The 12301-nt window shown below is 45.1% G+C and overlaps 3 protein-coding genes across 10 annotated transcripts; 2 read left to right on the top strand and 1 right to left on the bottom strand.

Annotated features, from left to right (window-relative positions):
• Nucleotides 1-1125: 1125 nt before the first annotated feature.
• On the top strand, nt 1126-1805 carry LOC111075692. The gene is made up of 2 exons (XM_022369147.2): nt 1126-1324; nt 1396-1805. Exons 1-2 carry the CDS (start codon nt 1222-1224, stop codon nt 1629-1631), a joined length of 339 nt encoding a protein of 112 aa, XP_022224839.1. The 5' UTR covers nt 1126-1221; the 3' UTR covers nt 1632-1805.
• Nucleotides 1806-2105: 300 nt separating this feature from the next.
• Nucleotides 2106-10777, bottom strand: LOC111075690 (phosphorylase b kinase gamma catalytic chain, skeletal muscle/heart isoform). Of its 8 annotated transcripts, none has more exons than XM_022369139.2 (13): nt 10631-10775; nt 9807-10065; nt 9565-9712; nt 9306-9504; nt 8434-8612; nt 8076-8360; nt 7916-8006; nt 7705-7841; nt 7540-7637; nt 6754-6837; nt 5150-5614; nt 2521-2679; nt 2106-2435 (listed from the first exon to the last, which is right to left on the bottom strand). In XM_022369139.2, the coding sequence occupies exons 4-13, from the start codon at nt 9395-9397 to the stop codon at nt 2301-2303; spliced, it is 1725 nt and encodes a 574-aa protein (XP_022224831.1). In that variant the 5' UTR covers nt 9398-9504; nt 9565-9712; nt 9807-10065; nt 10631-10775; the 3' UTR covers nt 2106-2300. The 8 variants fall into 8 exon arrangements, with proteins under 8 accessions (XP_022224831.1, XP_022224830.1, XP_022224833.1 ...); XM_022369138.2 differs by having other exon boundaries at nt 10637-10775; XM_022369141.2 differs by lacking the exon at nt 10631-10775 and adding an exon at nt 10202-10414.
• Nucleotides 10778-11293: 516 nt separating this feature from the next.
• Nucleotides 11294-12293, top strand: LOC111075693 (uncharacterized protein CG4951-like). Its single transcript, XM_041593997.1, has 3 exons — nt 11294-11425; nt 11481-12148; nt 12209-12293. The coding sequence occupies exons 1-2, from the start codon at nt 11375-11377 to the stop codon at nt 11874-11876; spliced, it is 447 nt and encodes a 148-aa protein (XP_041449931.1). The 5' UTR covers nt 11294-11374; the 3' UTR covers nt 11877-12148; nt 12209-12293.
• Nucleotides 12294-12301: the final 8 nt, after the last annotated feature.

The raw sequence follows: 12301 nt of genomic DNA, 5'->3' as shown, positions 1-12301 counted from the left end.
GCAAATCAAAGAAAATACACACATATTCTGTATATGAACAGAGAAATAGATTTAATTGCAAGAAGTGGATCGATCATGTCACGGCAGCATGTCATTCACCCATCGATTTAAAAAATGTATTATTGCATGTTATTTAGTTTGGGTTTTTTTTTGTGGTTGTGTGGGGAGGTTCAAGAACCCAAAGGCGCCGGTGAAAGTGTCAATTGCTGTTGCGTGCACTCGCGATGAGTCAACTGACCCCACCCCACCACTGACTCCCCTGCCCAGAGTCCGGTCCGATCGCGACCCAACAACAAGTTGTAAGCCGCAGGAATTCCACACCAAAACAAGACGTTTCAACAAAACAAAGCGAAAAAAACCCCAAAAAAGCGCCTCCACAAGAAGATCAGATCAGCAAAACGGAAAGAGAGAGGAAGAACGGTGAACAAAAAATGAGAAACGTGATAAGCTTCCAGCGGTAATAATTATAATATGAAACAATGAATATATTAAAAACAAATCAAAGCAGTGCACATGTATGCGTGTAATATAATTAAGTACTCAATGAACCGCAGGGAAGTCGTCGCACCAATCGAGAACATTTCGACTGCGGGATACCCTGGCAGGCGGATCTATTTCCTGATACATTTGGAACTCGAATAAAAAGGGAACCAATCCTGTTCGAATAAGCAAAAAATACCAAAGAGTTTTTATGATTTTGGTGGACTGGCATTGGATGCTGATCAGGAATATATACATATGTACTTGGCGGTCGGAAATCTTTTGCAGAGCTACACCTACTTAGTACATGTGTAGGTAGATAAAGAATAGTGTGAAAAATATACATATACATATGATGTACATATAGTTATTTTTGTTTTTTTTTTGTTGGGCGGAAACGTTCTTTCGAACGAGCACAACATACCCGTACGTTTTGCGGCTAACGGGTAGAGAAAAAAAGCTGCCAAACGGGCAGCTGCCCGCGTCGGAAAACCGGCATCTGGGGCGCATGGGGCAGGCAAAAGGAGCGCGCTTTAGCTGGCGTCGGACAAGGTCACGTCGCTGGCTCCGCTCAGCTGACATCTCGATAAGCCGTCGTGATAACGGGCAGCGGCGCCGGTCCGGGTGCGTATAAAACATTGCCGTTGGCGCTAAACCGACAACACTTGCGCACCTCGATCCTCACTGACCAGAGCATTCACGCAGAGCAGATCCACCCGAATATCAAATATCACCAAGAGGATGTCCCACTTTATCGCCACCCTCCTCCTGTGCTGCGCCGCCGTTATCCTGGGCAGCCAGCTGGCCCAGGCGGCCATTGCTCGGGCCGACTTCAGCAATTCCAGTGAGTACAAGAGGATCAGGATTGTACGGAGCAATACGATTTAGAATCTGCGTGTTCCTTTTTCATTCCAGGCCATCCGGGAAAGTGTGTTCTGGACTCCAACACGGTGATGTCGCCAGGGCAGGTGGGAAAGGCACCCAATCATCCATGCGCCGGCGTCACCTGCATGGAGGGCGGTCGCGTCGAGTTCAAGACCTGTGACGCCAAGGCGCCACCAAAGGGCTGCAAGCTGCGCGACTTTGTCAATATCAATCGCAGTTTTCCCGAGTGCTGTGAGCGCTCCCACGAATGCGCCAAACTCATCTAAGCAGGGTTGACCAACTCCCTGTGTTACTGGTGCTGCTTCTCATCCTTTTATTTGTTTGTGTTTTTTTTGTTTTTTTTTGTTGTTTTATTAATTTATTGTGTATTCTACAACATAACAGTTAAAATTTAAACGCTTAGCAGTACAATTAAATAATTTAATAGAATCATTAACAGAGAATACATGTGTATGTATATTTGTGGGCGTGCATAGGCAATGGCTACTGCGGCAAAGACCTGCCAACGGTTCTAGATTCCTCCTGCTGTCCTCCTCCTTCCGATTGGATCTGCTAGACATACAAAACTCTAAATTAAAATCTATGCCAGAGATGCGCTGCTGGCTGCTGCTTCAGACAGACCGAGCGAGAGAGAGAGAGAAAGAGAAAAATGGAAAGAAACGACAAAAAAAAAGTCTAAAGCTCAAATCAGAGCTTATTCTATGTACATGTGTGTGTGTATGTGTGTTTGTGGTTGAACCGTTGCGGCGTATTTAGTTGAGTTCATTTGGTGTTTGTTTGTTTGTTTTTTTTTTTCTTTCTTTGCTTATAAATTTCCTTCCTCTCTGATGCTTAGTGGCTACTAAGATTTTACTGATTCGTTTGCTAGTGTGTGTGTTTGTCTTCTCCTCTGCTTCTGCTTCTGCCTCTGCCTCCTCCTCCTCCTCCTACTCCTTCTATCGACTGAGATTGTTAATGTAGAGGGCGTGCAGCTCGGTGCGCGGAGTATTCTCAAAGAGAGCGGCGCGGTTCTGGCCCTCGCCCTTCTTCACCCAATGACCGTAAACACGGAAGGCGCATCCATCGATAACCTGGACAAAAGGAGAGAATGAGATTGCCGAAGGACAATTTAGTGTCGATCAGTGTTGGAATTGGCAGGCAGGGCAGCAAACTCACCTTGCGCAGCACCTTGACGCGATAGGGATCGCGTATGGCCTCCTCAACGTGCAGCGGCTCGGCGGTGAATCGCAGTCGGCGTATCCTAATGACAGCGCGTATCACTAATATGGCGAATTGGAACTTTTTGCGCGCATTGAAGCGACTCTGTTTGCGAAGCTATAGGTGGGATTTGGGAGAGAGAGAGAGAACGTTGGGATTAGGTTTCGCTCCACATGCTGTCCCAAACCCCTGAGCGAGGAATGGGTGGTATGTAGTAGTAGTAGATCGATCTCTTTGTGGCTTTCGTGTTGTTTTAGTGCACACGTCGTTAGGGTTAGGTTCGGTTAACGGTTAACGGTTAATGTTGAATGGAGTTAGCTATTTTTGTTTTTGTTTTTATATTATTTTGTTGGCGTTACAACATGGAACAACACACAGTGGCGGGACTGAGACGCAAAGGAATCGAATATTTATCTTATTCTGGTAGCTAACTATTTGCAGTCCGATTTCGGTTTACTTTTACTTCGTTAGTTCAAAAGATATGTTTGTAAATGGCTTGGCATAGAAACAATCATAATTTCCAACTAGTGTTTGCGTTTTGAATGTTTTTAGATAACTTACTAAACATCGATCGAATTGGGATTTATTTATTATTGAGTGACAGTAATATTTGGCGCGACGAAGTCAGGTTTCTTGGAATTTTGTTTGAGTATATATGTACGTATTTTATCTATTGATTCTACTTTACTACCCAATAAAAATATTCCACAATTTTCGAATTAGCCCTGAAAAATGCCTCCTATTTGGTCTTTGGTTGGTATTTGGTATAATTATAAACAAGTAAACGGATTATCTTCTATTCAGTGGGCATCAATTAAGAGCTACATATCTGGTTTGAGTGTTAATCGCATGCTGTCAGATATACAAAGGTAAGAGACAGAGAGACAGAGAGAGAGAGGGAGCCTAGAACTTTATTTTGCGTTTCTCAGTGTTTGATCAGCGGATGAGCGGATTACTGTTAGATACCGTTAGCATTAATGAGCTTTATGGGGAAGAAAGCAAAGGCAACGCATAGACACATGTACATAGATCAAAGTAAATCAAAGGGTGGAAGAAAGGAAGAGAGAGAGAGAGAGAGGGAGAGAGGGAGAGGTAGTGAGTGGAAGGGGGAGGGCCGTGTTATTGTGTAGAGTCAAAAGAAACCGAAACCGAGCCAAAGCTTAAGTCGGGGGACACAGGACACAGCAACATTCGCGATTTGAGGATTACGATCGACTATGTGCGGGGATTATGCTGCGAGATATATGTATGTGTAAATACATCTGTATGTAGTAAGTAAGTATGCATATGAGAGAGTATATAGGTTTGAATGGATGGATGGATGTACTGTATGCAACGGTAACTGTATTCTATCGCAGTTTTCTTTGGTCTACTCACAATGGAGTCCCCACAACACCGACTTATAGACACACATGGTATAAGGGCGTTGAGACTCTGACAATATTGAGAACATGACACACAAAACAAAACGTGTACAACATCACCAACAGAGGAGAAATTAAACAGAATAAATCGTCAGTGAATCGATTTTGGCGTCATTTATAATAAATATATGTTTGTATGTATGTATGTATTTGTTAGGTTATATGTAATATGTATATACTAGGTATATATGTATATGTAGTTTACAACACTCGTACTCATGCAAATTAAATATAATAATATTTTCCTGTTTCCACTACGGCCACATTCATACAAAAAAAAAAAAATATATATATAGAAGGCGTTGTGAGGCGATATTCCATGGGTGGTGGGGTGTTTTGGGATTTAGTGACACATTATCTAGGTATTACGCAGATACGACTACATCTACAACTAAATCTACATCTATGACTACAAAGCAGTTCCACTACATACAGTTCCTGCAAGTATCATCCAGTTCACCCGACAGGATATGTGCTACAGAAAGGTGCATATAATACAAATATGGTGTTTACTCGCTACGATACCACTAAGTGCCAGCTATAAGAAAATACAATAAGAATCGTAGAAACATACATAATGCATAGTAGTAGGCTTGACGAAAGTACTTAAGCCTAAGAAATGTGACTGGGTGAGTGGCTGATTGGGTGATTGGGTGGTGGTGGGGTTTGTGATGCAGTGGGGAGGAGTGGAGCCGCGCAGGCTATCAAACGAGCTGACATGATACATTTTCTACCGACAACATTGCGTTTTATTCAAGCTCAAATAATAATGGATCTTACGCTCACAATCGGAACGGGATAGCTAACGGCAATGCCAGCTGAAGAGATGGAATAAGAGTGGATGGAACTGGTATGGTATGGTATGGTATGGTATGGATTTGAGCTGTGTCTCTGTGCTGTGAGTGAGAAGAGAGGGCACAGGGCACAGGGCAGCAGGCAGCAGGCCTGTGTCTCCTGTGTTGAATGAATTAACGGGAGGATGAATGATTGGTGCGCTTATGATGAAAAAATCAACTAAAAAAAGCAGCATTGCTTAAAGTCTATAAAATCAAATAAAAATAATTAATATAACTAAATCATACGTGTGTGTGTATGTGTGGCAACTAAATACGTAAGAAACAATTTGTAAAGGAAAGCAAAAGAAAATCAATGGAAAAACCTGCCTGCACTTGTGCATGCAATAAATGCTGCTGCTGCGCGGCACTTTCATAATTATTTCCGGCTATTGCCCGCGCCGTCTGCTGATGCTGATGTTGCTGCTGCTGCTGATGTTGCTGCTGTTGCTGCGGCTGCTGCTGATAGTATACCGTTGCCGTTAGGGTCTTGTAACAGGAGGCAGAGGTACACGACGAGGAGGGGTCATCCAGATCGGGGGGCGGCAGCACATCCCTCAATCGATTCGATGAATACGAGCTCTGTGGCGCACTGTAGTAGAGGTAGGAGGAGCCGCAGGGATTGGGGCCACTGCCGCCGCCACCATTGCTGTTGATTCGGTCGTAGCGGAACGCAGCGGGACCGGCATCAGCACTGGCACTGGCAGATGCAGAAGCAGCAATATTCTGGTATCGGCCCGGGGCATAGGCGGACGTGGGCGGTGGCCGTGCCGTGGTCAGATCACCCATCAGAACCTGGTGTTCGTTCGGGATCGGGGTTTATTTTATTGGTGGCGAAACGAAAACGAGGCAAACGAGGAATGTGGGTGACGGCGCGAAAGAAATCAAAAATTTTGTAATCAGTTAGGAGGAGAAAAATAAAGTAGTAGCAAAAACAAAACAAAAATAATTAAAAGTACTTATGGCTAGGGCTAAGTTTAACTTGAACTCGACTTAATCTCTAAGTATTTGACATTTCTTACAGCTGCATGTATCTCCATCGCATCCCATCCCATCGCATCCCATCCTATCCCTGAGATGCGAAGATGTCCCCCACCCTGAATTAATGCACCTTGCTATGAGTCCCCCCAACTGCAATCAGATGCACTGCCACTCCCTTTAGAACTTGTGCTGGCGTTGGGTTTCTCTGTTTTCTCTTTCGTTCACGCACGCATGCAGTGGGGTGGCGGCTCAACCATGGGTGTGGGCGGGACATGCAGACACAGAAGGTACGGTACACATGTTTTGGGAGGGGATTTATGAGAAAGAGAGAGAGAGAGAGAGAGAGAGAGAGAGAGCAAGAGAGCGAGAGGGGATTTGGGATTGTTATCATCAAAGAGCATCGCGTAATCGCCAAGCAAAAAAGTGAAGTAAAAATAAGCAAATCAAATACGCTAGTTTTTTTTTTTTTTTGTTTTTTTTGTTTGTTGTAATCCTTGTGTGTGGTTGGTGGAATGTGTTATACGGTTACAGTTGTTGGTTGTAGTTAGGTTATGCTGGCACATGACATAATGGACGCAGAGATCGCGCTTGGTGGCTTGGTGGGGGCATTATAGTAGGTACTATTATGTAGATTAGATCAGAACAGACAAGAACATAACAGAACAGAATGCAGCGAACAGAACACACACACGAGCACAGATTGCAACAGCAACAGAATGGGTATTGGATTGCTGCTGTCGCTGATCTGAGAGTGGGTTTTTGGAATTTTGTTTTTGTTGTTGTTGTTGTTATTGCGATTCGACATATGGAATACACACAGAGACAAGGAGAGCGAAACAGACAGATACAGACAGAGAGAGGGAGAGGGAGAGAGAGAGAGAGAGATATTGACGGATCGAGAGTTGGGGTTGGTTGGGAAGGGGGCGGTGGTTAGTCCGGGAGCATTTCGTTACCAGTGCGATTTCGGTGATGCGACTCATTCTTCTGGACTTGGTCGACAGGCTGCGCTTGAGGCCATCAATGTTTTGCTCGAACAGCTTTCGAAGTTGAATTTCGAATTAGGGGTTGATCGTTTATCGTTTCGTTTATCGAGAAAAGTGATCGGAACAAGTGATTCATTCGATTCATTTGTTCGTTCGTTCGATTCGTGTTTGGTTTAAATTAATTGTAATTTGGTTTTATAGAACGTATATGTAAGGAAAAGAAGAGAGAAAATGTATTGTATAATAAAGTAATATTAAAAATTAAACAGACATAAATTTACAAAAAAAAAAAAGAATAATAATAATACATGTAGGTATATAATATAATGCTTAACCAAAGGCGCAAATGTGAATTAAATCAAAGGAAAGAAAATAACTAATGTTGAACAGTTTCGCTTGAGTCAACTACGGGGGGGTTGGGTGGATGATCCCCAGGGACACTCCTAAGAGATGGCGAAGCCTCGGCTGTGGGGTGAGTCACAGGTGTGTTGGGTGGTGCGAGTGCGGATGTGTTTAGAGACAGGTTAACAGATTGTGGGAGCCATTGGTGACCCATTTAAAGGGGGGGAGGGGGAGAGCTAGACCGCAGGGGAGCCTGTCAACTAGATTCTATATATGTACATAGCCCAAGATGATCCACGTGGAATCAAACGCGATACGAGAGCAGCTCTCGTTCTGCTTCTCGGTGGTGGTGCCCGAATTGGTTGTGGGCATGGACCCTGTCACCCTGCGGCATCCAAAGGCGCCGTCACTTACCATTTGGTTGAAGAATGGATGTCTTAATACTTCCGTGACGGTGATACGTTGCGCAGGATCAACGACTAGACATTTGCGTATCAGATCCTTGGGATCCTCTGCAAGAAACCATTCACCAATGAGATTGAAATGTCAAAACAAAACAAAAACGATTTGGCGACTCACCAGAAATATCGGCCCACTCCGGCGAGGTGAAACTGTATTTTCCCTCCATTATGTTGCGCAGCATCACCATCTGTTTGCGGTGCCAGAAGGGTGGACAGCCGACGAGCAGCGTGAACATGATCACGCCACAGGCCCAACTGCAATTGCAAGAGGGGAAGAGGGGATACCGGTTAATGAATAGCCATGCGGAAGCAAGGGAGCACGCGCGTACATGTCCACTTCCTGGGAATATCCGGGAGAGCCCTCAAACATGTTGCACTTGAGCGTCTCCGGTGCCAAGTAGCCCGGCGTGCCGCACAGATCTGCATTTGGAAAATGGGGCAACGTTAGCCACTGGAAGACATGGAGGTGGGTAGGGGGTCATTAATAACCTGTAAGTTTCTCGCCCTCCTGCAGCTGTCGGGCGAAGCCAAAGTCAGTGATTTTCACATTGTGATTCTCGTCCAGCAGAATGTTTTCCGGCTTGAGGTCGCGATGCACAATGCTTTTCGCGTGGATATATTCGACGCCTTCGAATATTTGCCGCATGATGGTGCGCGTCTTCTTCTCGGAGAGCGTCACCACCGAGGTCAGATAGTCGAAGAGCTCGCCTTTGGGGCACAGCTCAAATACGAGGAAAACAAATGCATCTGACTCAAACACGTCCTGCAGGTCAACTGTGGAATGCGAATGTGGGTTAGTGGAGCCCTCTCTTATATCGGAAAATTGACGCTGAAGCTTCACACTCACTTATATAGGGATGTCCCATGACCTGGCGTAGTATGGAGATTTCCTGTCGGGTTGCTTCGAGCATATGATATGGATTCGTCTCACCCGCCTCAGTTGTGGCGCCCAGATCGATGATCTTGGCCGCAAACTCTTTGCCCGTCTCCTTCTCGATGCAGCGGCGCACCGTGGAACTGATGCCCCTGCAAGTTGATAGAAATCCAACAGAAAAAAACAAAGGGAAAGAAGAATAGATAAGAGGCTTGCATCAGCGTGAGTTAGATGACATCCACTCGGTTTTGGCATGATCTGTAATATTTATCTAAGTGGCGGCCCTGCCTTGCAGATCTTATCGCCGCCCCTTGTAATTGCCCTTGTTTTTCGCAACATCTATTTGCTTAGTTACCGGCAGGCTGGCTGGCTGCCTGCCTGCCTGACCGTGTAACTTCAAGTTCAATCCAAGGGTGTTTCGGCAACTGCAGTCGTTGCCCATTGAGGAAATTTATTGTGGAGCCAGAAGACAGGCGCCGTCAGCCCATTCCATACTTTACACTGTCACAGTGTCACACTCTCGACTACCAGAAGACGAAGCAGAATCAGCAGTACCGCTCGCACACACACACGGGCATGACTCATGGACATAATTAACCAGAGTTATATGTAAACAGGGCTTGCACTTCTGCAAGCTTAGCAGTAAGCAAATAAACAGAAAGTCACTGTGGGACAGAAGCTCAGGGAGGGAGCAGAGCACAAATGCACAGATGCACAGACAGGTGGAAAACTGATCCACATACGGATGAGGAGCCTCAGAGAAACGGTAGCAAAGATGCATACGGAAATATCACAGATCAACCGAATCACCGGTGGGAATGAACGAACCCTTTTACCCCACTCACCTGCCCAGGATCTCTTTGGGCTCGTATTTGGCATAAAAGCCCTTGGCTGCATCCTTGTCGGGCAGCAGATCATCTTCCTCATCCTTGGCCATTAGATCCAGTGAAATTTTGTCGGTGTTTGTCGGCTGCCTCTAACCTCCCTCTACTCTTACGTGGGGCAACAGCAGCTGGGCCGATGCGTCAAATCCTCAAGCGGAATCTGAAAGACCAAGCCAGAGTTTTACATGGGTCAGGTTAATCTTGCTGATCGGGTAGTTACGCTGCGCCGTCGTATGCTGATACTGCTACGGATGGGTCCCGATGCGGCTGATGCTGATGATGTTGATGAGATCGTTTAAGGCGTTGCTATTTTTATACGAACGAACCAACGAACGAGCGAACGAATGAATGAACAAGCGAAGACACGGCTGCGGAGGAGCAGAGCGCAGTGGGAGGAGGAATGAATCTGTGGGACCGGCGGCAGTGACTGCGCGCTCCGCTGTTAAATTTCCTTTTAATTACCGTTGTCGTACGCCGTATATCGTATATGCCGGTGTGCGGTGTGGGGAGAACGCTTCGCTTAGCTTTCGTGTAAGAAGCACAGCACTCTCTCCCGCTTTGACTTTGACTCCCTCTCTTTCTAGCTCTCTCTGTGGCGCTTGCTCTGGATCTCTGTCTCTCTCTCACTAGTTGCGATACTTGGTCTCTGCTGGTTGCTGCTGCTCTCAGCTGTTGCGGCTACGTCTCGGCTGCGGCTGATTGAATTAATAACGGATGCCAACTACAACAAATCGATTTATATATAAAAAAAAATTAGAATAGCAGCGACAATGAATTAAATAAAATAATAGAATTTGCCTGTTCTTGCTCTCTGTGTCTTTGCAAATGCCTTATGAATGATTGATTACACAACTCACAACTGCAGCAACTTTGATCTGAACAGTTTTGTTCCCCCAAAGGAGTTGGTTGGTGTTGGTTGTTGCAGTGTCCAAAGCAAAACTGTGCCGCCACGGTGCTCGTTCACGAGAGGAAGAGGGGCCGAAGCGTTTGTTGATGAACTACGGGGATCTAGCCCCGTGGATCGGAGTTGTGTTTTGGTCACACACACACACACACACACACGCACGCACATCAATAGAGAGGAGAAAATGCAACAGTTTCGTTCTGTGAAGCGATGCTGCTCTCGTTTCTATCCTCTTTTTCAAACACATACAGCACACACACATGAGCACATAACAGACACACACAAACCACCATGTCCATCCGCCAAGCGGATACATTTCAATGTCAACTAAGGTTAAAAGCAATACGGTTTTCGGCGGAGTTTGTGGCTACCCAGCACATACACATACACGTGTGGCCGCACGACAGGTTGGTCGCATGCAACGGCGTTTCGGACATAACTCCGACGTTGATATTAGCGTATTAAATTGCAAAAAAACCCTGTATTTAATCACAAAAACACATCTACAGGCAGTGTGACCGCGGATTTATCGACAAAATATACCTTCTGCCCCTTAAAAATATATCCAAATATTCCCTCTCTTTTTCATAATATACCGTAAATATACCGAGGAAAACTATATTCATCAATTTCGATATACACGGCCGGCACGTCACTATCCAACACTGGGATGACAGAAAATCGGTTTTTTAATATTAATTTGAATTTGAATTTCCCAGTATTTATCGCCCAACGGTTGGTTGACTCTACGAACAGCCAACGAACGTTGACGCAGATGAGCTGTTCCATGTTTCATAGAGAAATATACAAAACTAAAGTTAAAATCTATTCAAATAATGATATTAAAGGATTTCTCAAAACTTGAATAGGTGTGTTCTTCGAAGCGCGACAGATAATCCAGAACTTACCAAAAAGATTCCCTCACGTTCATTAATTAAGTCATTCGATTTCAAATTTACGCGCAAACAGTTTGAAAGCTCTTTGGCGCCTGGCAGCGCCAGCTGAAAGTCCACATATTGTTATCGACCAAAACAATTACTTTGCAACACTGCAATCACAAGTTCATTATTTTGCCGCGAACAGGCGTATTGTTTATTTGATTAAGGAGCCCAATTTGTTGCACAAAATGGCTTTCAATGCCACCGGTGATTGCCAGATTGTGTTGCAAACCTATAAGGTAGGTGGTGGTGGTACCTACCTGCGGTATCTATATAATAACCATTCATTTCCAGTATAAAAAGCAACACATCATCTGCCGCACCAAAGTGCTACCGAGCCTTGTCACCCACTTTGGCAAGAAATCAAATGACTATCACTGGATGACGCCTGCCAGCTGGACTAACATTGAAAGTGGCTTGTGGGGCCTGTTCGAGAAGGAGCAGGACACTGTTCAAAGCGTGCATGCGGAGCTCCTCATAGAGCACATCAAAGTGCGTGTCGATTCCACGGAAAATCGGCATTCATATTCCCAGAAACTGTTACCTGGAGTTACAATGTCGGAAAATGATCTGTATCTGAATGTACAGCTGGAATATGTGCCGCAAGAGGCTACTACCACTATAGGAAAGGGAATCGACAGCACCAGCAAAGGCCGCGATGTCGCCACTTCGAAAGCCAGGTGTGTGTGAATCAAAAACAAAAACTCCAAATGTGATGTGCACACTTCTTTCATTCACACTTCTTACAGCGACCATGAAGCGCACAAATATAAACATAAAAGCTCCAGACACGGCCATGGTTCTCGTGAAAGGAAACAAACCAAACAGACGCATATTTCACGTTCAGTGTTCAATGCTCGGAGGTCCACTTCAGAAGAATCTGAGAAAGAAAAATCCTCGAAGCGCAGTCGCTCTTCACGTGAAAAAAAACCAACCAAACGGACGCATAGTTCACGTTCAATGTAAGCCCCCCCCAAAACTTAATTAATAAAATGCTGCCAACTAATTGAAATTTCTTACAGTGACAAACAGGCAGAACGAACTCGGGAGACGGGCAAATCTCCCAACAAAATGCACAGCGCTCCGAAATCTATTGCACAATATTTTGAAAAAGA

This window comes from Drosophila obscura, unplaced genomic scaffold (assembly GCF_018151105.1).
Source record: "Drosophila obscura isolate BZ-5 IFL unplaced genomic scaffold, ASM1815110v1 contig_201, whole genome shotgun sequence".
In the NCBI taxonomy this organism is placed as follows: Eukaryota; Metazoa; Arthropoda; class Insecta; order Diptera; family Drosophilidae; genus Drosophila; species Drosophila obscura.
This window is presented reverse-complemented; position numbering and strand designations above follow the sequence as displayed.